This window comes from Danio aesculapii, chromosome 4 (assembly GCF_903798145.1).
Source record: "Danio aesculapii chromosome 4, fDanAes4.1, whole genome shotgun sequence".
In the NCBI taxonomy this organism is placed as follows: Eukaryota; Metazoa; Chordata; class Actinopteri; order Cypriniformes; family Danionidae; genus Danio; species Danio aesculapii.
Window position 1 is genome coordinate 38,195,747 of NC_079438.1, and position 27,479 is coordinate 38,223,225.

The window sequence follows — 27,479 nt, forward strand, 5'->3', positions numbered from 1 at the left end:
GGGTGTCCAAGCTACAGCCTGTGGGCCATCTACGGCCTGCAATCAGTTTTGTGGTGGCCCGCGAGGCTTTTTATAAATATTAATAAAATCTGTCCCTCTTTACAAAAATAAACATAATTCAATAAATAACCACCGGGTGTCACTATAACATGCCTTCAATTAGGCAGCAGTTCCTGTTATGAAGTAAAACGAACCGAACAAACTGAAGAAAACATAATTGATAATCACGTTTTGGTGAACCATGGCACAACCAAGAAAAAGGAAAATCAACAGTGAGTGCAGGAAATTTTAGTCATGTTGGGGCAAAGAATATGTGTCTGTTTAATTTGCCAGGAATCAGTTGCAGTAATGAAGGAGTATAATATTATAAGACATTATGAAACAAAAACATCAGGCCTTCAGCTCTTACACTGGTGCCGAACGAGATCATAAAGTAGATCATAAATCAATTAGCAGCTGCCCTATCTGCTCAACAACAGCAGTTTTTTGTGCTAATAAAGTGCAAGAAAATTCTACGCTGGCTAGTTATGAGGTAGCTCAGCTAATCGCACAGCACAGGAAACCCTTCAATGAAGGAGAATTTATAAAGGAGTGTCTGATGAGTGTTGCAACTGTAATTTGCCCAGAAAAGATTTTAAAATCATAAGTCTTTCTAGAAACACGGTTGGACGACAAATTAAAATAATTCCATAATACACACACACACACACACACACACACATATATATATATATATATATATATATATATATATATATATATATATATATATATATATATATATATATATATATATATATATATATATATATATATATATATATATATATATATATATATATGTGTGTCTGTGTGATGTATGTAAAATTTGGCCCGGGACAAAGGTTTTTTTTTGCATCTGGCCCTCGTCCCAAAAAGTTTGGACACCACTGCGATTCTGCGATTGTTTAATTGAATGTAAAAGCATGCAAATGACGCAAAAAAAATTTTGCGGAGCTTGCCACAGATTTCCCATCAATTTCACTAGGACACTGTTCACTGTTTCATATTAAATACCATATTTTTGCATATAGAATGTGTGTATATGGTGTTCGATACATTAAGTTGTCACTGACATGGCAGGGTGCTGCACTTCTCCTTAGGTTTGTGACTTGCATAAGTGATATTATTGCAACCTACATAAAGCCACAGTAAAACAACATGAAATAAAATGCCACAAATAGTTTCAGTACCATTTTAGGCCACAATAATCAAACAAATTTCCACAAAATACAGGAGGGACTTATTGAGCACTGAGCAGAACAAAAACATCCACAGACAGTATGGGTGACCAACCATAAAAACAGACAAAAGAATTTCAAATGACAAACAAAAATCTCTGATATTCATGACTTGGATTTTAAATGTATTAATTTCCCTGACTTACAATGACTGGAATAGACCTTTTTAAATTCCATGATATTCCTGAAATTCCATGACTGGTGGGAACTCTGCTTACCGCTACAACAGTTGCTAAACTTGAGATTATTATGAGATGAGTATTATGGGAATTGCTGTACAGTTGTGTGGCAATACATCTGAAGTGTAATATGGTTTATTAATGAATGTTTTAATTATATAGATTAGTATTCTGAAGCAGCTGAATGGCTTATTATGGCACTGTTTGGATTTCTTTGTGTTTTCTTCCGAGCTAGAGGGTGTCTAGTTGTGTTCAAAGGCGCTCTCCGGATGCTCGGTTCTTGTGGCTTCCAGTTTTAGGGACGAGACAACACTGTCAGACTGAATTTGTCCTCATAATGGCTGATGAGAGTGAAAAGAGGTGCAAACAGGGATTTGATGAAGCAGCCAAAACAACGGCCAAGAGACTCCTCTGTGACATCTTAATATTAATGCTAAATGAGATTACAAAGTGCATAATAAATGGGCCAATTTTTTAATGTCGCTTCTGGTGATCATTGAGAGTTGTATATGCAAAATAATTTGTGTACACGTGTTGGGGACTTCTTCAAATGTTGCAATTGCTGCTAATAAAAGCAGGCTTATGGGATACGTTTGTGTCCTGGGGAACTCCCATTCTGACGCATAACCTCCAGAAATAGCGGTCTCTCACTGAGTAGGCTGCAAATGGCACCGAGGGCTCATCTGGTGGACCAACGTGTCCAAAATTCCAGACTAATCAGAATACCAGCCTTGGTATCGTTGCAGTTTCTTATGGGAAAAGTGGGTCCAGCCTTTTTAGCTTTTGGAGCAGTTGCGGTTCAAAAAACAAATGTTTCCATACGGGTCAGTGAATGAACAGACAGCCTGTAGGCGGCGATTTATCTGCCGCTCTTCATGCCACTTTAATTAAGCCCCAAGAGACCAATCAGATCAATGGGAGAGAGTTTATTACGCATGTAATTTAGCAACCATCTTCATTGCCTGGGAAAGCACCCAACAGTACACTCATTTAACTGAAGCTGAGTCACTTTTAACAGGTGCTTTTAATGGACATAAGCAAGCGCTTTTGCTAATGCCAGAGCTGTAAAGTTTAATTGGTTCACAGCTGAAAATACATTTACTGTATCTGATCCTAATCGATTAGAAATTTCCTTTCTGAATGATAGCTTTAATTGATTATTTCTCAATGGCAGGTTGCCAGCTCCTAGAGCTATGAGCCTGGACATGATTTACTGTTTTATATTAAGTGCCACACAGTGACAAATACAGGAAAAAGGCTACAATACATTAGTTTCCTGACTTCCTGAACATTAAACTAGACTAAAGCCAATTTAACACACATAAACAACCCTTTTCTATACAACACTCTCCAGAAACCTCCAACTTACAAAAGCATACATCTTTGATGATAAACCAAAAAAATAAATAAATGCTGGTCAACAATCTTGCTTTTTCTGACTAAGCTTGTTTATTTAATGCCTGCTGGTTTCAAAGACTAGTCCCAAACCAGTCCTTAGCCAATGAAAGCGGCAACGGAGTCCACACCTTCTGTTGTCAATCTGAGGGTACGCCAATCTACACCAATCTGGATCATTTTGAAAAAGATAAATTCTATAAATGCTCCGCATCCACACTACCATTTTCAATCACTACCCAAAAGTTAGACATCTACACTGAGGCCCCGTTTACACTAATACGTTTAGTTTTAAAACAACGTTTTAGAATGAAAATGATCCACGTCCAGACTCGCGTTTAACTGTTTCTGAAAAGATACCCATCCACACTATACAGCTGAAAATGCACATCATATGACCACACAGAGACTTTGGCATGCACTGCAGAGTATGCATACGTCTGAGCCCCAGGCAGTTAGCGGGTGCTTTGAGCCCACCTACTCAAGTGAGAGCAGTGCACATTGAGAAGTTCACCAATGATCTTCCACTGGATCTCACTATAGTGGTTATACGTGATATTGAAGTAATCTTGTTTATATCTAACGACTCTTTGGTCTTTTGAATCTATTACTTGTTTTCAGGTAACGCGATTTGGCTGAGAGCAAGGATAAGTTAATATATTAATTTATGCAACCATGTACACTGATTCTGCTTATTTGACTGATCGCTTGCCTATATTGTATAAACTTATTGTAAGTTATACTTCGATAATGGCCATAATTGATTATTAAAACTGATATTCAGCAAAAGAGAGGATATGTTTCTTTTTTTTCAATGAAAATGAAAGGAGGCTCCGTTTTGTTATAAATAATGCATACAGTGAAGATGACGGTCATACAAATATGTAGCTATAAAATGCCTTAACATTTTGGTGTCTGTTAAGTTAATATCACAATGCAAATAGCCAGTTCCTTATATCATGTTTTCATTTTATTTTTAAGATAGTGAACGTAGCCAGAGTGATGTGAATGAGGTTATAAAGTACACTGTTTCCTTTGAAGATTTACTTGACGTGTTGTTTTCCATATCAAACTTGCGAAGTCTGAACTTACAAGGGAAGGATACAAGACTAAATGTTGTGCACTAGCCTAATATTGAGAAAAAGTCCCAATCAGATGAATGTCTGTAGCCATGCCTCCGTTTTCAGATGTCTTCGTTTTCCCCCATCCACACTAACACAGAGCAGAACTGTTTTAAAATAAAAACGGCCTCTTCAGCGTTTTCAAAATGCTTCGTTTTTGGGGCTTGAAAACTCCAGGATAGTGTGGACGGAAGATGTAACCAAGGCAAAACGTATGCATTTTAAAACTGAAATGACTGAAACACTATGGATGTAATAAGATGTAAGACACTTTGAGCTGTGTCATTTCCACCTGCTGTGCCACCTGCATTGCCACCTACTTTCCAGCTTTTACTTAAACATCAATACAGTTGAGAAAAAGCACCAAGTATTTAAACAGACTGACAGTGAAGTGGGGTTGCTGCTGTAAGTAACACAGGAGTGTAAAGTTGCAAAACCGAGTGATACTATAGACTGGGAAACATGCCAAAACAACAGTTTTAAGTAAACATACCATGTCCTTTGAAGAGAAGCAATCTGGAACATGTACAAAATGACATTAATCTTTAACAATGCTGTCCAAACAAAGAGCATTCAAACCAACAGCTCTAAAATGTCATCCACCATTAGCTGAATTAGTCACATGACAAAAAAAGCATCTTTTTCGGAAGCCTTTGTTTTTACAGTCCAAATGCGGCATATTAAAATGTATGTAATTTGAAGAGCATTTTCAAAAGCAAAACATTTCTTTTGTTGCCTAAAAACGCTTTATCAGTGTGGATGGATGGCCAAAATGAAGATAAACATTTGTCTTTTAAAACAAAAATGTATTAATGTGGACAACGCCTATAGATTTTGCTATGGAAGACTTCTGAAGAGTCACAATACTGACTTTCACAGATGGGCACATTTTTCAATTTTCCATTTACATCAGCATCTCGGTTACTGCATTAACAAGGCATGCTGTTTTTGCACAACCCGTTACTTTCAATCAAATACCAACAAAAACCGCAATCAGAAATAAATCTGTAAAAAAGTGCTGATGGGTTACTAGCATGAAGCTTGGCTGCTACACAGTGTGTGTATGTCAGATTCCTCCACAACCTCAACTTCCCGTAAACAGTTTCTAATAAACAGACACACTTCCTCACTGTAAAACCTCTACATACGTGTGCGCACACACATGCTGGCAGCAGGTGCAAGATCAATGGACATTCAATAAAACAAAGAAACCTCCTACGCCTTCCCCAAAACACCATCTCAGTTAGCCTTGAACTTAAAAACTAAAGCTTTTACTGCAGTCTTTGTGCTCTTCCAGTCTGACAAGCATACCTACATGGGAGTTGTTAGGAGAAGCCCACAGCAACTATCCCAATATTCTCTGCTGTACTCATTGACATGCAGAGAGTTATAGCCCAGTACCCGGTTGGTCCATTCTATTGCAGAAAAGACCTGTGGGGCCATAAAAGCCTTTACTGTAGTACAGCTTAGCAAGAGTTTAATCACTGCAATGTGCTACAACAGAAACAGGATTCAACCTAAACCGAAAACAGCAAAGATTCATAATTCTGCAAAAACATCAATAAAAACATCATCATTTCCAGACCAGAACGTAAATAATAACCATATTATCATAAATAATAATATTGGTAGAGTCTTTTTTAATTTATGACAGGTGCAACTTAATGTGATTAATTTACCTTGACCTAGAGACATTGTGATGTGCAATTTATCATGATTCCAAAACGTTAATAAAACTGTTATCACAAAGCAATATAAATATGTGACAAAATATATTCTTCCAGTAAATAGTTTGGACACTTTAGCTCATTTTAAGACATTTAAAACATTTTAAAACATTTTAAAATATGAAGAGATATAAAAAACATTAAATAAATAAATAAATAAATAATCTTTTAAACAATTTAATAAATTAAATCCTATGACACTTCTTAAAATAGTACTGTAGGTGTTAACACAATATTGGACAATTGTTTCTAAATCGTCAATCTGCTTTTGTTATTTTTTGCTTTCCAATAAAAGCACCAATTATATTTACAAAAAAAATTATTTCAAATATTTTCAACCTTTTTATCAACAATTTAAAAATGTGAGAAAAATGAAGATGCTTTGATTAAGAGGGATTGTTTTTTTTTACATCAATCAATCAATCAATCAATCAATCAATCAATCAATCAATCAATCAATCAATCAATCAATCAATCAATCAATCAATCAATCAATCAATCAATCAATCAATCAATCAATCAATCAATCAATCAATCACCCAAGAATGGCAGATTTAGTGTAAAACTAATACATCAGAAAAATGTAACAAGCATCACGCTATTACTGTATTTACATTGCACAATTACTAAATAACCAAATCAACTACAATGAATATAAAACCATTAAAGCTAAATAAAAAAGACACTTACCATTTGAGAGTGACTCTTGGGACAGCTGTTAATATCTTCTATCTTCTCATTAGCTGCAAAAATGATATTGCTTGGTTAAAGGTCTGCAGCAAACTGATACAAAAAAAAAGAAACTCTGGCTTTCCATCCACAGTCATGAGGCAAGAAATTCTGCTTGTGCAGCTTGTGAGAGTTTGTGACTGAATGAGCATGTGTATGTTTGCAGTGTGTGAGAAAAAGAGGAGAAAATGAACGGCTGTTAATTCATCAGCTGTCGGTTGTGAGTTTGCGACATAAGATCTGCCATTGTGTGCTGAAGGTTCATAATAAAGTTTCAGGACAGCCCAGAGGAGGGGAAAACGGGATGGGGAGAAAGAATGAAGGAAAAATAAAAAAGACAGACTGACACACATGCACACAACGCAAACCACGCTGGGCTCACTAAAGTGAACACATGGGACACACATGCTTTAATAGTGTAGAAATGGAGTGTACTATTCTCATTTTGTTGGCTTTCTTCACTTCTAATTTAGTTCAACGTGACCAGAATGATATGAAGATGAATCGCTGCAAGTAGTTATGTTTTACACAAATAAATTTATCACTCAAATGAACTGTGAAGATTTATTAGCTTGCACTGTGTATGAGCTCTCACCTATTATCTGGATGATTTCTGCCAGCAGAACTCCATCGGGTATGTCCTGAGTCAGGTCCTTAATAAGCCTTGGACAGCCGGACTTGGCCAAATAATGGTTCGCCCAATCAGTGTAGATCTATAGAGAGCATAAGAAAAAATCTTATAAGAAAAAGAAGATGGATGAACAAAAACGAAAACAGTGTCTAGACAGACAATACAGATTACTGAAGAAGACCTAACCAGGCAAAATGTATCTATTTCACAGACAATTTACTCAGAACTGACCTGAAACACATGCAATGCAAATTAGGGAAAGAGAAAAGTAGCCAGCTTCGGTATGGAAAAGCTGAGCTCAATTTAATCAAAACTATCAATGAGACCTCAGCAGTTGTAATAGATTATCTGGATTTTCTTCAGGATGAATTCCAGGCCTTGCATGACATTGTGACACTGCTGATCCATTTAATCAGATGTGGATTACACGGATAGTACTGACTTACGACAAATGAACTTTTCCAAAAGCTAATTCTTCTCTAAAAGCACTTTGAGCTTTGAAATCTTAGGTATCTTTTAAATTAGGTCCTTGGTGTACATAGGTACATTTTTATATCAGAGCGTCACCAGAACTGAAACAGCAAAGAAAAACTAAAAGCAGCACAAGGGAAAACTAAATAGGAAGTCTTTATTTATTGCTTAATATACTAGGCCTGTTCGAACCAATGCAACCCCCTAGTGTCTCAATAATATGTCTAAAAGATTCCTTGGATATGGTGTTCCTCAGGGGGCTGTTCTAGGGCCCCTTAAAAACTCATGTCGCAAATCTTAGAGCTCTGCTCTTTCATCGGGATCTTAGGATTAGATCTCATTACACAAGAGGCAAGCCGTTTTCCATTTCCCACCTAAGTGAGAGCACCCCAGTGGAAAGGGACACTCTCAGAGCTCACATCCTTCAACTAATAAAGTTGCCTGTATGGGGCTTTTCTGTAACATTTCATATTAGTGTGTTAATTATACAAAGACTACCAGGGGGGCTCAACTTTTCTAGCTCAACCAAACAAAAACATGTACTGTATCTGACTTGGTCAAAATGGTCAAGCATCTTACTATCGCTCTACTATATTTTCTGGCTTCATTTATACATTCTGAGCCTTAATTAGGGTGGTCAGACCACCCCAAACCCCCATAATCTGCACCCTGCTTCATGTTAAACTTTTGAATGATGTACTGAAATGTATTTAAAGTGGTAAAGTTAATTTACTCCCACAAACCCAGTACAATTTCAAAGGAATTTTCATTCATGCAGAGTTTCATTCTCGACCATATTATAATGTCTCATAAAATGTCAAAAGTTGAGCCGCACTCAAACACAGTGACCAATTAAACAGATTTCTGCCTTTGCCAGGCAAGAGGGAGCATTCCACTCAAAGATGCCACAGTTCAAAGGTTTTGTCTGTTGTGGTTTCAGCATATGATGAGAAGTCGTTAACGAGAACAGGGTGATGAAGAGCCCTTTAGTCATCCTCCCACTTAAACATAACACAATGCAAAAGAGATCCAATAAAGGCTGCCGCTCACCACTCCAAACCACAGTCACCTCAGAGAGTTGAGTAAACAAACAGCTACACTACCACACATGCCAACACCTCCAGTCACGGCAGAGAAAACGGCAACAACAAAAAAAGTGAAAAAAATATTACACATTTCTGCAGCATCAGCAAAGCCAGGTGAACTCTGTTATGGTTTAGCTAAGATATTGATGTTTTGGTTCATCCTGTGGCTCGGGATGTAGGAGGAAGCAGGGTTTTGTTTTACCTTAGTAGGTCGGTGAAGTAAACTGATGCAAAAGGTCAGAAAAGGAAGTGGAGTACAAGAGAGCGATTCTTTGCAGCACAACCCCATTCCCCTTTTTCCTGTCTAACGGAGAGTTGAGAGAATTCGGGGTGCCGCAGTGCCACTATTGTTCATGCGCTCAACGGGCAGAAAATGTTCATCTGGACCTTTGAAAGGAAGGAAAGAAAAATCACTCTGTCTTCCTTTTATTGCCTTTTGCACCCAGAGATCAACAAAGAAAGCAGAGAGAGACTTGATAAGAGAAAGCAAGATGAGAGAGTGAAGTGACAGAGAGAAAGAGAGAGATAGACAGAGAGCCAAAAACAATAGAAAAATGGCCTATTTCATGTTTAGATTTGTGAAATTAGTAACACTTTAAAATATCTTGCTTTTACTTGTCCGGAAGGTAGCTGGCTATAGTACTGTCAGGTATTTTGTGCCGTATGTTTGTAAACTCTGGTTTAATGCTCATATTTTCAACTTAATTACGTTAGCCAATCAGGTAAGCCGTAAATGCCATGTGACTACTCACTGAGAAACGGTAGGAAATAAAACAGTGCTGATGGCACCATGAGATGGGACACGAAAAGGAAAGATGTCTATGAGTCTACAGTATTCTACTACCTATTTTGTACTGTATCGTCTAAATGTTTCTTCTGAAACAGACAAAATGTTTTGTGTACCTGTTGAAGTAGTGCTATAATGCAGAGTTCTATTTCGCACTATGTATCACACCTTTCTGAATTTCAAGAGTTCAGAATTAGCTGATGATTGATAATGAAGTGTGTTTGGCATGCTGTCCCGGGAGAGTGCCCTGAGCTCAGAAGATCCTTGAGCCCGGGGCTCTCTCCCACTTCATCGGGAGAGAAGGGAATCTGAGCTTGGGTAGGTCTCTAGAGCTCCCTGAATTCAAACTCGGCCTATTCCTTGATTATTTGGGGTTGCCACAGTGGAATGAATCACCAACTATACCAGCATATGGCTATGTGGTGAATGCCCAGTACTAAAACACTTATATACTGTGGCAATTTGGTTTATTCCATTCATTTATACTGCATGTCTTTGGACTATGGGAGGAAACCGGAGTACCCTGGGGAAACCCACGCAAGCTAAGGGAGAACATGTAAACTCCAAACAGAAACGTCAACTGGCCCAGCCAGCACTTGAACCAGTGACCTTCTTGCTGTGAGGAGACAGTGCTAACCTCTGAGCCATTGTGCCATTCTTAGATTAATCTAGGAAAGAGGTGGAGAAGTAGGGGTGGAAAGGGGGATTCTTTGAGGGGAAGATGACTAAGGCAAGAAAATCTAGTTATTTATGTGCTTTTGGATTCATATGATTGGTAAATCATATGACAGCTAATGTGTGACCAGCTGTGGTCAATCATAAGCATGTGATCCTCTTGAAATTAGTTTATAAATAAGCTTCACTTAAATTGTGGTCCTCACAACCTGGGACCTAACCTAGTCTGCTACAGTTAATCAAATTTAATGTTGCTTAAAAGCTGTTTCATTTCTGTGCCACCTGTTTTAGACAGACCAACAGCCACTCCTCAAATCCTATTGGCTAAGCTAATGTTGCTGTGCAGTGCTGGTCAGGACGCTGAATAAACAAATGAATGTTTTGAAACCACCACAGAGCCACAGTGATTTCACTTTTCAGAGAAAATTGGGTTACCTAGAGTTCTCTCTGCATATTAAGCTGAGATAAGAGAAGGCATTTAACATAAAAAATTACACACGTCAGCTTTAACTTGGGCTTAATAAATAAATAAATAAATGGAAAACGAAAAATAAAAAGCTGACAGGTAGAGGAAGAGAAGATTCTCATTAAAATAAGGCTAAAGGAATCTCTCCTCCTCCTGTTAATGAGGACAGAAGTGGATACAGATGAAATCTCCCTGAGAGAACCATTACCACAGTCATTTACCTTCTTAGCAACAGATTGGTTCATCTGAAAACCACCATTAACACTTTTATCAGCCTAGGCAACCAACAGTATAGCAAAGAGAAGCTCTGTTATCCAATGCACATGATAACCAGCAGCACACTGTAAATGCTTTAATCAATGCTGCCATTAACACTCAGGCACGAGGGAGGGTGAAACGGGCCAGTCTGCAGCTGTAAATAAGCGTCTGTTATGGCAGAAGGAAACTGGCTGTAAAGCAGTCTTTTCAATCCGATAGTTTCACGGAGGGAAGTACATTGAGCCAAGGTTAAACAGTTTCCTGTCCCGTTATTTTGGGGGACAAACTTGCTGATGTTTCCCACTGTGAGCATGCATGCAAGCACATCCCAAAGTCAGTCCCGATGCTCCTAGTCCCCAGATGTGCACTGTATCTCATCTAAACTGCATTAATCTAGTGTCCTAGCACCCTGTGACTTCACTCACAGCTATTTATCATGCGTCACTGTTTCTTTTCCAGCAAGCCATTATTTTCGATTCATCCCAACAGCTCTGACACTGTGGTTTTGTCTCTACTAATGAGTAAACGTTTGTTTGGCTGATGCATCACTTCACTCTAAAACCTAACTATGCCACCCTCAGCGTTCACACAGCATTAAACCGACACACACTCACACGGCTGTCATTCATGAGCGCAGCCTCCTCCCCTCGCGAGCAGGTTGCCAACGCACACATACATGGGTCCAGACACACACATCCATCAAACAAAAACACAAATCCCCAGGCTTTGTCCCTGACTCTAAGAAGCAGCCAACAGTCCCTGCTGTTTCAGCCTGCTCAAGTTAAGCCCAAGTAAAGTGTGTGTACCTCTTAAAGAGTATCTGAGTCCAGGTTGTCCCCGTCCTCAGCGTCCCGTTGATAAACGGCAGCGTTCGGCTCTCTCTACAGTCTGCTCTCTATGCAGTGCCTATAACTGCGCAGGTACTGGAAGCCTGCAGTTGCTGCGTTTGTCCAATAGGGGGAATCAGCTGCTGAGAAAAGCTGTCATGCATGAGCCAGAGAGGTCTGTGAGTTCAGACTGATCAACAGACCGTATTTGGGTTTATTTGAATGCTTTTAGATTATAATTCACAGGACTGTGCAGCAAAAAGGATGGAATTGTTTTGCTTATAATTTATAAGGGGCCCCGTAAGCATATGGAATATTTAACAGCCCTGAAACACTTGAGGGCTGTTGTGTAATGCTGTAAATTAAGTTGAATAGGGCCGCGTGGGATTGTAAACCGTTCTATATCTTATTAAAGGAATTTATTATAATAATTGAAAACAAAATCAAGGAAAATGGATAGAGCTAAATCAACTAGGAAGTTGTTACACAACAGCTTTGTTTTTAAACAATTACAGCACGAATATAAAATCTGACTACATTGTAAGTGTTATTAGTGATTGCTTGTAGATGAGCAGAAGGCAAACAGCATTTCTACAGTATGTCGTTTCTTAGATGTTATGAGTGTTTTAGAGTATCTTTACATGTTTGATAGGCTGTTCTATGTGGTTAATGGGGCTCAGTTAAAAAAATAAACATTTACCCTCCTAGACATTTTGGAGATTCATAAATGTCTTAAACTCATCCTGACTAAATAAACATGTTGATTTCTTGAAAAAGATATCTTACTAACCATGGTAACATATGGCAAAGTTTAAACCTTAAACGTACAAGAGCTGTCACTGGGGCAGTACATTTTCAAAGGGTACACATTTGTATCTAAATCACAGGTCTCAAAATAGATTCCTGAAGGGCCACAGCACTGCACTGTTTTGCTCCAACCCTAATCAAACACAGCTTATCCAACAAATCAAGGTGTTCTAAAAAAAACTAGAAACTACTAAGCAGGTGTGAGTTAGAGGTGGTTCGAGCTAAACTATGCAGAGCTGCGGCCCTCCAGGAATTGAGTTTGAGACCATTGATCCAAAGGGTCCTCATATTGATACCTTAAAGGTACATATTAGTACTTTAACAGTGCAATAGTACATGTTTAGATGCTAATATGTACATTTAAGATACCAATATGGACCATTTAACTGCAAAAATGTACCTATTGAAAAAATAGCACCTTAGTGACAGCTTTGGTACCTGTACTTCTGAGATTGTACTTTAAAATAAATATATTCTATCATAGTTTATTCCCACTAATGTTGTTTTAAACCTTTTTTGTTTTCTATGGGACACTAAATGATATTTTCTGAAGAATATTTTGGTCTATTCAATCAAAATACTATTTTATAATACACTTTTTAAAATATTGTTTTTAGAAAAAAGTCTGGGTTTGGAATGATATGTGCAGGGAGGAAAAACATTTTTATCATAAAACCTACAAAAATAATTAAATAAAGAGAAAGCAGAGGGAAACGTACAGTACAGAATGTGTCAGCAGTAAGCAGGAATAGTGAGACACCTTGAGGAAAGGGAATCATCATCTTATGACATTGTAGATGAGCAAGACTTTGCTGAATCAGGGCTGAGGCGGCAGCAAACACAGCTTACTGCTGTTTACCCATAGCGGACCAGCCGTCAGTCTGTGCGACACTCAGTTTAATGCAGTTTCTCCATTGATTTCATGGTAGTTTTCCATTCATACCGAGGCACAGCGTTCCACCACATGAGTGGAAGCGCAGACGGCTGACATATGGCTGTGATTCTCTCATTTGGCTTGGGGGAGATTGGAAAAGGATGGGGTCTAGGGTTTTATTGTGTGTGTACGGTTGTGAATGTGTATTTCAAACATTGCTCCCAGACGAGACCCTCAGCACAGAAGGGCGAGAGTGTTTGTCGTTTCTGCAAGGACGAGACGCCACTGCGCGCTTTGACAGGAAGTGCAGGCAGTTGGGCTGTCAGTACTAGTTTCCTGTGTGTGCGCTGGCCCTTGGCTGCCCCTCGTCCCATTGAGAGATGTGCCTCCTAAACGCTAGTCTCGGCCAGGACACCCACACACACACACTCTTGAACCGAGAGCATGAGAAATGTCCCTTCCTCTAACCTGGCATGACATTATCATTGTTGACTCGGTGTGAAGCTGACATTTGGAGAGTGTGAAATTTATAGGATGCAAATCGGCCCGACAGCATTCTCATTGATGAGATTTCAAAATTGACCAACATAAACTGGTGAAATGTTCCTCCTAATTATATATCAGCATGTAGGAAGATAACAGGTTTGCCATTTGCGTGCTCTTGACTGAAGACCCACACAACCGGCAGCCAGATTCATTAGCTGACTTGAATTAATCAATGTCAGTTGCTGTCAATGGAGTTAATAGTGTTGGTTTGAATGTTGATCGTACATCCGAATCTTCATGAGGGCTGCAAACAGAGACTCATTTAGTCTAGTTTCCCCTGAGAATCCCCACGGAGCAGCTAACATCCATACCAAAGCATACAGACTGAGAGAATTCCCAGCTCCGCAGTTCGGTAATTAAAGTATCTTCTGAGAATATTCTCCAGAGTAAAGAAGACTGTAAAAATCAATGGCCGATGATGATGTGTGTGAAACAAGGCTACATTATGATGAAATGACCCTCTGTCTTTGCCTTGGTGTTATGGGTTCGGACATAATAGCTGTTTCGTGACCAACAATTGAAGTTGGAGTTGTGGCTCAGAGATAGGAAAGAGACTGAAAGAACTAAAATATAAAGTTTGAGCAACCGCAGTTCACATGAACAATATTCCAGACCAGCATTTTTAGGCTGACTCTGGTATGGTTTGTGGGTGAAAATAGTGTTCTTGTTATCCAAGCAAACCAAACACTGATGTTAAATGAAGTAGGTTGTGTGAAAAGCTCTTTATAGAGCTTGGGTGCTCCAATGGGGAACACAGTTTCAAGTCTATGCATAACATATCCGTGGCATAGTGCCTACTTGTCAACAAAGAACATTTCTAACATTAACACCATTGTCTATATATATGCTGAAAGCTTGAGAAATCTACTTCACGGACTAAACTGGTCTACAGTATTTCACACATCTGGAAGACATCGCTATGCCAAACTTGTTCGCTTTCTCTCAAAGCGTCTTTAAACAGTTTCTGGATTTCTTTCTTCCAGTACAAACATCATTATCTTGTCCAAAGGAGCCAGAAGCCCTTCATCTCACTTAATGTTCCCAATAATCGCACCTGTCAGCCTCGTGGCCGCTTCATTAAAGGTCCACAAACATTCACAGCTACGGCCAAACTCTTCTCCTTTGAGCACCGTACAGGAAAAATGCCTCTTTAAGTGGAAAATAATGCAACACGTTGTAAAATCAAACACATTTGTAACCTTGCCACTTGTTAATGGCTGGAATTTCTGCCAGGCAACAAATAAAATACCTTTCCTCATATGCAAATGGGATGTAGTTTGTCTATAAAACCTGAGCAGTATTCTTTTCCCACATGAAACCTGCCAATAACATGTTTAGTGCAAAAAAAACATTATTAATAATATAAATAAAACTACTCAACGCACACACATTGCACAGCATAAATGCACAAATTAGTACATAAATTATTGTTAAACTAAAATTAGTTTAAAATGTATATTTGTATCCATTTTTTTGTTAATACAGACAATATATTTTAATGCATTAAAAACAAAACATGTTTTATTAGACAATTATATTCATTAAAATAAGAGTTTGGTCACCTAACATCTTTAGGAATACAAATATAACACATAAAAATTCTAATTAATTGTTTTAAACTATATTTAACAAAATATTAATGAAATGTACTACTTTTTTATGGTTCTCGTCATTTTTTTCTTTTGCCCCAACATATTTATTGTTGTGATCTTAAGTTGTTTTGTTTAATTAGTTTCACTTTTGACTTTGGTACTGAATAGGTTGGTGTTGAAAGTTGGTGTTAGTGAGGCCTCCAGGGGGCACTCAACCTGTGGTCTATGTGAGTCCTAATGCACCAGTAAAGTGAAGGGGAGACTTTATTGTTGGTGAGCGCCATCTTTCGCATGAGACATTAAACCATAGTCCTGACTCTTTGTGGTCATTAAAAACACCATGAGACTTTTTTTTTTTAAAGAATTTGGCTAGGAAATACAGTGTCCTGGCAAAATTCTCTCCATCGCCCCTTACCCATCATGGCCTCCCAATCATCCACATCCACCGAATTGCCTTTATCACTGATTATCCACTCCACCTACAGCTGGTGTATGGTGAGCGCACTGGTGCCATTGTCCTGTGGCTGCCATCGCATCATCCAAGTGGTTGCTGCACACTGGTGGTGGTGTGTTGAGACCCGACCACCCACCCCCATCCCCCCCCCCCCCCCCCCCCCGCGTAAATGCGCTTTATACACATATAATGTAAATACATGGTACTTACTTACTAACTTACTAATGTAATATATTTACTGTATAAAACTATCTTATTGTACATCAGCCTATAGAAAGTATCATTTAAAACAGATATCGGTAAAAGCTGTACTCATTTTTGTCCGGCACTGTATGTGCGTGTGTATTCATATTTCTGTATTATTTTATACATTACTTATGAAAATGCAGCACCTAATTATATTTATGATATGAACACTGTAATTAAAAAAAACATTTATTACAGTTTTGAAAATCTAATCATATTCTAACTTTAAAACAGAACATTTGATAATAAAACTTTAAAATATTTTTTGTGTAGCCCAGAAAAGTGGGAATGTTTTTGGTTCTGATACACAGAGGCATATGCCAACAAAGCACTCTCGTTTGATGAAAGTTGAAACAGAGATATGAAGGACTTCACGGCAGGGGTGCCAGTCTCTTAAATTCTCTTGCCGTTGTCAATCAGCTGAATGGGGAGAGCGAGAAAGCGACAGGGAGGGACAGAAAGATACAGAGATGAAGAAAACTGGGGACAGAAACATGTGGGAAGAAAACACAAAAGCTGTGAAGTGACATTCGGGAGTTACGGGAAGCCGAGGGGACTTTATAAAGTCTCCCTGCATTTCTAGAGCACAAACAGTGAAGGGCATACTGTTCCAAGTGTCACCAGGGAGGATTCAACAAAAATGCCAAGATTTAATTGGATCAAATGTGAACTTTAGACTTGGGTTGGCTGCTTTATATGTCAGTCAAACACTGCAGATGGATCTTGCCCAGAATATGCGGCAATCACAAGTCAGAAGTTTCCATGTCAATATTAACCTGTCAATTTTGAGCGACAGCTCTCCACTATCCAACAATTTACCATGGAAATCATAATAAACAAAACAAGGTGCTGTTTATTATGACTTACAATGTAGTCATGCTTACTTCCACCATTGCAAAAAAGAGAAATCTCCCTAGGCTGCCCCATTTCAAAACACGCCATTACTAAACCATGCAATGCTTCCAAAGAAGGTTTTGTCATCTAATTAGTAAGCACATTTCATTCAGCTGAAAGGGATAATGAGAAAATGAAAGTATATCCAGTGGGATCCAGTGTGAAATAGAGCTTAACCATCTGAGTCTTTAAATAATTCTGTTGTCTCAAGGTGAAATGCAGCAACACTCAGTAACACTTTCTATGAAGGCCATAGCCTATATATAATGCATTAATGTTATTCATAATGCATCCCTTTACACATTGTAATCTAGTGTATCTTGTCGCAAGTGATTGTAGCTGCAGGTCATAATACTTATATTATTATTATTTTTAACATAAAGCACAATGCATTTTAAGACACATTTATTCATTTAGCAGACACTTTCATCCAAAGTGACTTACAAATGGGTTTATAGGGCTGTACCAATACACCGTAATATCAAAAATCGTTGCGTTATGGCATTTTATGTCTGTGAAATCACACGTGAACTGACACACTTGCAGGTTTGTTTACAGAGAGAGAGGACGTGCGTCCCCTTCAAGAAAAGTTCCTGTGATTTGCTGTGTGGCAGGTCTAAACTCTGACTAAACAATATTTCTCTTCAGGTATGTGTGTAATGCATATACAAAGTCAATTTGAAGGAAAGTCTGTTCACTCTGTGGCCATATTTGCAACAATTCTATTTAATTCATCTTTATTTATATAGTGCTTTTACAATGTAGATTGTGTCAAAGCAGCTTAACAGAAAAGTTGTAGTAAACTGAAACTGTGTCAGTCCAGTTTTGAAGTTGAAGTTCAGTTTAGTTCAGTTCAGTGTGGTTTAAATTTCACTGCTGGAAGATCAAATAATGAAGAGCAAATCCATCGATGTACAGCTCTGAAATATAATTTACTGATTAAATATTTCAAATCAGCAATAAAATCTAAAACAGTAGTTTTCAAATGACAGGGGATGCTGTAACTACGAAGAAAATCTGCTATTTCAACTGGAAGGCAAGACTTCCTTTGCTGTGGCAGTCATACTGATATTATTGCAATAGTGCACATGAGTAAACCATCTTTGTTGATCTATATATATATATATATATATATATATATATATATATATATATATATATATATATATATATATATATATATATAGCTGATCTAGGAAATATCATTTCAGTTATACTAGCAAGAACCTTTTCATCTCTTTGTGACACAATGCAATTTGTGTATGTCTCTATAATTAGCAGCAGACCTGTAAGAGCCACTTTCACTAAATAAATCACCCTCTTTAGAAAAATAGCAAACGTGTAATTAGCCTCCATCAACACTTTACTGAGCACCAGTTAGTCTGCAACAAGTGACAGATATGTACATGTAGGAGGTTTGAGGGGTAGAGACATCAATTGTGCTCCAAAACCTAGACAGCTACCCATACAGACAGCAATTTAAGGCAACAGTACATTTTTAAATGCTAAGTATTGTTTTTTTACAGTTTTTTATGGCTTGATCACTAAATCACTGTTGACAGTCATATATGTGTTCCATGCTGCTAAAAACACGATTAGAACACATATATTTCACTAAAAAGTGAAAATTGGTTGTTTTGTGTTATTTCGAGCAAATTCGTTCTTCTGGTTTGAAATGAATTTTTGAAGCTGCGTCACGCTGATTAGATCCTTGTGTGTATTCCAGCATGGAGACTGGCTGTATCTGGGAGTACTTTGTGATATCTCTGAGTGTGCTGCATTCATTCATGAGAAAGACTTCAAACCTATATGCGTGCTCTATTGTGTATGCGGTGCAACTTCATTAATATGCATAATAGCTGCGAAGACTGTTTTTACCTGATACAGTGTTCAGACGGCAGAGAGACGCCACGTTGTGTTGCCAAAACAAGCGGAAGAAAAACATGAACAGTTTGGAGACACTGGTCGTCAGTGTTGTGTTTATTAATGTGCTGCAACAAAGGATTTGTTTTCATTTTCCCGCTATGAGAGCGCAGCTGGACTCACGTGTGGATTACAGTGCACGCAATGCGCGACAAAAATACGTGTCTAAGGAACATTTTTTACCCAAGAGCTTTTCACATCTGGAAATGGTGAAATCCTGATTTGCCGCTTGTCTCCTTTTAATAAAGAGGTGGCTCCAGTTGGTGTTGATTGTCCTGTCTCTACAGATTTGGTAAGTGTGTGTGATCAGTGCCCTTTTTTTGTTCATTCAGATGGCAAAGTTAGTTCGTATCGTCAGCAGTACTCTTTCGGTGTTTAAAGACAGACCTTAGTCAAAATGATTTAGTTACTAAGTTTACAGTATGTTAACATCACTACAATATTATGGACTGAAAGATCCGCTGTAAATGCTGCTCTCTGAGTGTAAACATGTAAACACCGCAATCAAACTATACTGTCGTGTTGAATTTTTGCCGCATTTTGTGACAGTCTATACACACACGACTTTCTGACGCTACCTACCCAGTGCATCTAAGTTACAGAGAAATGCGGAGGGTTTTTTTCTCTCTCTTATACGATGTGCGGCATCAAACATTCCACAGTCACTGTCTCCCCTGCGTCTGTGTGTTTGTTTTGCCTCGGTGAAAATCAGCGCATGCCCAAATGTAAACTCCCATTTTTATCCAAATCCTACCCTCTTTCCCTCCCCCAACACTCCCACCTAAACAGAGCTAGACACACCCACTTTCCTGACTTTTTCCAAACTAGAGGTATGAAAACACCCTGCTGAGGCAGGGGGTTTCATGGCCCTTTAAAATTTAGCTGTGTGTGCCATCACAAGATTTAAATTACCATTAAAATGTTAATATGTGGCTTACACGGTGGTTCAGTGGTTAGCACTGTCACCTCACAGCAAGAAGGTTGCTGGTTCGAGACCCAGCTGGGTCAGTTGGCATTTCTGTGTGGAGTTTGCATGTTCTCCCCGTGCTGGTGTGGGTTTCCTCTGGGTGCTTCGGTTCCCCCACAGTCCACATGCGCTTTAGGTAAATTGAATAATCTAAAATGTTCATAGTGTATGTGTGTGAATAAGTGTGTATGGATGTTTCCCAGTACTGGGTTGCAGATGGAAGGGTATCCGCTGTGTAAAACATAAGCCATAATAGTTGGCGGTTTATTCTGCTGTGGCAACCTCTGAAATAGAGACTAAGCTGAAGGAAAATGAATGAATGAATATTAATATGTTTTCACAATATTACACTTTCTATACTTTACATCAAATAAATGCAACATTGGTCGGAATAAGACACTTCTTCTTCCGAAAAACACACATTTGAAGCACTGTATGAACTTCCTAAACTCTCGTAAAAATATATTTTAAACAAATAAATAAAAGAATTAAATATTTGCCTCAATCAACTGTTCCAAGAAAAACCATTCTTAAAATAGATAAATAAACAAATAAACAATAAATTAAACAACTGTGTAAATTAAATGAAAAGTGTCCAGACTAACTAATGTATACATTTATTTAATATCAGACATTATTAAAAATCAATTGTCAGCTTGTCTTCTTGTGATTGACAAGAATTTGTATGGCCTACTGTATGCAGAGCATTAGAGTCACTTTATAAAAAGTCTCATCCCTGTTCCTCTTCCAAACTGCCTATCTATAGGTGGCTCACTAGGGTTTAAAACAGACCTCTAAAGTACAATTTCACTGAGATCGTCTGACATTAAAAACGAAGTCAGTTCCTCTCAATTTCACAAAGAAAGCTTTAAATGTCGTTCATTGTTAATGCAGTATAACTGTAAAAGTAGAGGTGGGGGTTTGGGTGAGTCAGCATGCTTTTATTTGTAGCCTGTCTTCATGTCCCATAAATGGATAACAGTGAGAACGGATTGCATTTGGAAGAGCAGCGATTGCAGCATTGCAGCGAGTCAGGCTTCCTCCTCCGAGTAATTAGTCATGCTTCCTGCTAGTGTTCAATTAAGATTGACCTCATGCTCACCCGCGACAGAAAGGTGAGTCAAAGACCGGAGAGAACCACTGACGTGCACCCAAATAACAGCACGCTCAACCTGTGACCTTGAGTATGGTGAGGTTTATAAATGCACAGTTTTTCATTCCTTAGATTTTTCCCTCCCTCCCTCACTCACTCACCCACTCACACACACTTGTGGTTAAAAAAACACCAAAAGGTAACTGATTAGATTTAATGCCCGAGTACTTTCATAAATGAAGCCTTCAGAAAGTCAAAGTACGCCGGTGGTTAAGTGAACTGCGTGTAATCTTAAACCAATGACGCTTCGATTTTGAGGAATTATGGGTAATGCAGTTACCATGTGTATTTCTGCACCTCAAACCCCTGATTTTCTTATAATCACGATGCAACATGATAAGTGTCAAATCCAGAGCTCATCTTTGGTTTTGACGTAGCATTGAGCTGATATTTAACACAGATGGGGCTTTTCTTCAACTGCTGCAGTCTGACATTCCTGTCACATTGACGTAACTTTAATTGGTTTTACAATCAATAATTATGCGGGCTGGTCAGTCGAACACTTGACGCATTAAAAAAAAAAAACGTCCTGATATTTCATCGACGCAAGAGAGTGGGATTATGGTTACTTTGAATTCAGGAGACACGTTCTCTCTCTATGTAAATCAATCTGTGCAACCTTCACAAATGTGATTTAACTCGCTGGCTTTCTCTAATGGCTTTTTGATTTGCATCTTCACCCGGACTGCTTGGAGCCTGACTGTCTGCTTTGTTCTGCACCGCCAGCAGCTACCACCAGAGGGCAGCGTTTTCACTCAACATTGTGCGCTGAAGCTGCAGAAAGGAGGGGAAAGCTTGGAATTTTTACCCACACCAGAATCCATTGAGCAGGAAACCAAAATATGCTGAGTCATTTTCATTCACTTATGAATCATTTCAGAGCGAAGCCAAATGTAAAGAATAATGGCTATAATTTAACACAGAAGCTTTGCTGTAGGGTAGTGCTGTACAGATCTGTACCATGAGAGCCAAAGCTTTCATCACGCCAGAATGGTCACTTATCGGAACTGTGAGGTCTGTTATCATTTTTACTGACAGTGAGAGTGAGGATGCTGTTTTTTTTTTTTTGGTTTTTCCATGACCTCCTTTATCTACTTACACACCCACACACAAACAAACACACACATACAAATACATTTTTGGATGCACCGAAAACTGAAACTGAAAATGTTTTAATTGAAAAATATAAAGTAATTCTGTAGAACTATTTAGATTTAAATTAACTACTTAAATGAAACTGATTAAAAAAACACAAGCCAATAAAATAACCATATTTTATTGACAATAATATGACAGCACTTTAGTCCTATTTTAAGCAGTATATACATAGAAAGTATATTACATAGAAATGTCCTGTTGGCATGTTATTTGAGCAGACTTTGCTTTTCTGGTGAGCATGTGCAAAGACTATTCACCTTATTCTTTGCCGACGAGGGGGCGCAGCCATTTGAATCTTTTTGGCTTGAGACTTCCGGTCTCATTCACTTCCATTCATTTTTAGACGTTAAAAACTGCTCGTTACGCTGCTTGATGTTGCAAACTGATATTTTCTTATTATACAGTATTATTCTACTTGGTCTGTATAGTAATGCAAACATTTGTTTGTAGAGCAAGTACTTTGACTGTTTTCTGCCGTTTATTATTCCTAGTCATTTCTCCCATATGGGACCTAATCGGAAGTTCTAAAACAATCGTGAAAACAGGCGCACTTCCGCATTTTAGAATAAGGTCAATAGAATACACAGGACATGTCACTCGTATAGTTTTGAATGTGAAAATGTTTAACGGTCAATATGGCGAATGAAGCACGGCCTACTAGTACAGGAGCCAATCATCGATTTCTATAGACTGAGGGAGAAGCTCGTACCAGATGTCTGCTTTTTTTTCTCAGCGAATATTTGCTTCACAGACATAGGAAATATGTCCACATTAAGCTTGAAATCTCTACTTTTAAATTAACTAGGACCATTTAAAAACAAAAGTGTTTTGGTATCGTAATCTGTATAAAATGAACACGAGGTACAGTCCATCTCGTTAAACACGCATCACATGACAGCAACTACTCAAACACCCACAAACTTGTAAACAAAGAGTCACTTTCAATTCTGGAGGAGATTTGCCATCAAGAACAAGTTGTGAATTACTTCACAAGACCAGCGCAGTGAGACGTTCACTATCCAGAGGATGATAATGTGTAACACGGCCGTAAATGAGGTTGGTGTCGTGATCTCATTCCTTTCGAGTGCGCATGTGCATTAGCTTGAGCAACTTAAAATATGCCGATATTGATTCTGACTTTTAGAAATGAACTTAAGAGATGGTTGTTGTTTAATTTTATTGTTGATTCCAAATATGTATTGTAATCGTAAGCTTGGCAAACAGTTTAGAAGAATTTGATGTTTCCCCATTCAGACAGAATGCCAGAGCATACTGGCCGCCGAGTGAAATTACTTGCCTTAAAGGGACTTTTAGCATTGAGCTATTTAGAACTTTAATCATGACACATGAGCAAGCTAGTTGAGGGCAAATTTCTAAACATAAACTAAATACCCATGAGGTTTTCAGTCTAACAAATCACATAACTAATGTTTTTAAAGCCATTAAAACCTGAGATTTTTTTTTCATACTCTACGAAAAAGTTGATACAAAAGGACAACAACTACCGCAAAGATTTCAGTTGATGTGCTTGACAAATCAAACAAATATTGTAGTCCTTCTGTAGAAATTGCAACTGCTTATTTAACCAATGGGGTTGCTGTTTTTTGCCCAACAAATCAAATAACTGATGTTTTTAAAGTCATTTGCATCCCAGATTTTGTGTTTTCAAACTCAGCTAACAAGTTGGTATAAAAGGACTACAACTTCCACAAAGATTTCAATTGATGTGTTTGACAAATCAAATTAATATTGTAGTCCTTTTGTATAAACTGTAACAGCTTATTTAAAAAAAAAACATTATAAATTCCTGAGGGAGCCCATGGTGAATTAGCCTTCTGGGTCAACCTAAAAACTGACCTCATGACTGAAAACAGTTTCTCCAGGACAACATTACTCACCACGCAAAGGACAAAAGCCAGACCTATTCAGTGCATACAGTGTGTTGATGGATAAAATGAGTCTGCAGTAAAACACTAAGTTAGTAGCTGGTAGACATTAAAATTCAACTGTGTCACAGTGAATTACTTTATGTAATCCATAATGATGGTATTTACAGTAAAAGCTTCTTTTTTGGGAGCTTGGAACATCTGCCAGTGAATGAGTGTAAGTGTTACTCATGTCTGACATAGTGTGAGTCACACTAGTAAGTGACAGCTACAGATTTTTATTACACTTTTTTTATGTTTGCTAGATTTGAGGTTTTTCCACTGTCTTTAATCAATGCTGACTCATTCATGTTTACCCACACTTCCCGCTATCCAAGTCATGTGACTACCAGAGGTCAGAGGTCGTTCAGGATTTCCCTGGGATGCTTTCTAAAAACGCCTTGAACTGCTTTAGCAGTTTTCCTGCATGAAATTTCCTTCTCCACTCGGCTGAAAGCTTTTGCTCTAGTTGGCACAGCATTCAGGCTTCCACTCCTTCACTCAGCGCAGCTATAATAACAATATCAGCTCAGGAGAGGAAAGGACAGGGGAAACACACAGGCACATGAGTGCACACCTGTCAGGGGAACGCGGAGAGGGAAACCCAGTCCTCTGATCACTTTGAGGACATTTATAAAGGCCAAGCTAGTGGCTAGAGGGGAAAGATGGATTCTGAGTCACCTGGAAGAAATGTTCAAAACAAGTTTTATTGACAGATTCTGAAGTATTACTCATTTACAAAAAATACTTCTATAAAATATTACTACTGATAACAATATTATATTATATTATATTATATTATATTATATTATATTATATTATATTATATTATATTATATTATATTATATTATATTATATTATATTATATTATATTATATTATATTATATAAGCTGCATATAAATGTTTTTATTTAAATTATTTACCTAATTTAATTTAATAATAATCTATTATTAATGTAATTATTACTACTACTATTGCTACTATTATTATGAAGGATTATATTTTTTATTCAAAATAACTTTAAACATATACACACATTACATTTACTTTCTTTATTTGATAATAATAGTAGTAGTAATAATAATAATAATAGTAATAATAATAAAAGTACAATAACAAAGTAAATAACAATGCTATTATGAAGCATATTCACTATTGTCAGTAAACATTATACAATTGTTATTAAACAAATTCAGACAAATCCATGCATTACAATTATTTTCTTCATTTAAATGAATAATAATAATAATAATAATAATAATAATAATAATAATAATAATAATAATAATAATAATAATTACTTAAATTAATTGCTTAAACTTTCCTATAACAAAAATACTTCAATTTGTACACATAATAATAATAATAATAATAATAATAATAATAATCATCATCATCATCATCATCATCATCATCATCAAAGTGTATATTCCACTGAGACTTCAGAATAACAATTGCAAATGTGCTGTACTGACAACACAAATTGAGGGTTAGTCAAAAAGTTTGACAAGATCATGACAATCTCAGATACAGTCAGCACAGTTCAAGTAAAACTTTCGTTCGTTTAGCTTGTCTTTGACTTTCCCCATAACCCTTTACTTCTCTGCCTCTTTTATTCAACTGTGTCTTAAAAATACAACTTGCCTCCAGACACTAAAACACACACACTTGCTTCTTCAGAGCTCTAATGTAATGTGCCTCACAGACCAAAGCTTTTGGAGACAAGTGCTATCTAAGGAGAGACCTGTCAGAAGATGAAACCTGAGGGGGAAACCCAAAAAATCCCTCTCTCTTTCCTTCTTTCTGCAGTTGGCAGGTGGGGAAACTGAGATGGCAGGAGCCCCCCTTTATCTGGCTGGAAAATTAAATGTCACAAATCACATCAATACTTTTAGAAGAAATCTTCAGGAGAGAGTCAACAACTCTTCCTGTTTTTTTTTCTAGTTCTTTTCATCCTATATGTCTATTAACTTTAAAAACTATTAGATTTTTTCTTTGTTCACAGTGAACCATGGTAGTCAAGCCCTGGGTGACACACACTTAGATGGGTTATAATAGCCGAGCCAGTAGTATTAGTTAAAGGCCTGTCGCTAAAAGGCCATTCTCTCATTCTGAATGGGGTTAAAGGTGAAAAAGAGTCGTTCAGCTAGACTGTGTGATGCATTGGCAGATTAAAAACATAAGATCACTTTGTCTCTCACACACACACTCATCATGAACCCTTCAGAGTTTGGATCTGAGCTTCTGAGGTCACTATATCTACACTCAATCTCTGGCCTTCCCTATTTGCAGTCCGTCTAGACCCTCAGTCAACTCTGCAGTTACAGAGAGAAAAAATAAAGATCTAAAATTACAACAGTAATGGCTTGTCAGTTCAGCTGGTGGGGTGTTGAGAATTTCTCAGTGGTCATTTGTAGCCTTTGCACTGACCCAAAACCATCCTTAAACTCTGAGAATCGTGGACTGCTGAAATGCTTAAATAGTGATCATGTGGCTGAAACTACAGTAAATACGTACATTGAATAAGTTCTGTACAAGGATCATTAATGATCTTTAACTTGATACACGTGTACATGCAGAAAATAAAAATAAAAAGAGAAGAAAACAATCACTGGATTTGAAAGCTTCTACTTGTTACTACTAGATCTACAGAAATGCACATATATGGAAAAGAAAGAAAGAAAGGAAGGAAGGAAGGAAGAAAGGAAGGAAGCACAGATGAATGAATGAAAAGGAAGAAAGACCAGATGAATGAATTAACAGAAAGATAGAAAGAAATGAATGAATGAATTGATTATTGAATGAATGAATGAATCAACCAATCAAACAAAATATGACTGAATAAATCAATCAATTAATGAAAAGGTAAATCAGTTAACAGTTGAACGAACGAACGAATGAACAAAGAAAAGAAGAGAAGGAAGGAAAGAAGGGCAGATGAATAAAAAGGAGGTAAGAAAGACCAGATGAATAAATTAACAGAAAGAAAGAAAAAAAAGAACAGATGAATAAATGAATGAATGAATGAATTAATCAATTAATCAATCAAAAATATTACTGAATAAATAAATCAATTAATAAAAGGTTGATCGATTAATAGTTGAATGAAGGAATGAATGAATGAACAAACGAAGAAAAGAAGGAAGGAAGGAAAGAAGAACAGATAAATGAATTAAAAGGAAATAAGAAAGACCAGATGAATGAATTAAAAGAAAGAAAGAAAGAAAGAAAGAAAGAAAGAAAGAAAGAAAGAAGAACATATGAATGAACAAATGAATGGCAGGATGGATGGATGGATGAATGAATG

The 27,479-nt window shown here is 37.5% G+C and overlaps 1 protein-coding gene across 2 annotated transcripts in view; it reads right to left on the minus strand.

Annotated features, from left to right (window-relative positions):
* nav3 (neuron navigator 3) overlaps window positions 1-27,479 on the minus strand; it is a 103,024-nt gene that overhangs the window by 41,471 nt on the left and 34,074 nt on the right. For both annotated transcript variants that reach the window (XM_056455591.1, XM_056455590.1), the window contains exons 2-3: window positions 7,027-7,144; window positions 6,393-6,445 (exon numbers count right to left, since the gene is read on the minus strand). In XM_056455591.1, coding sequence (XP_056311566.1) covers window positions 6,393-6,445; window positions 7,027-7,144 — 171 coding nt within the window. The remainder of the gene's footprint in view (window positions 1-6,392; window positions 6,446-7,026; window positions 7,145-27,479) is intronic.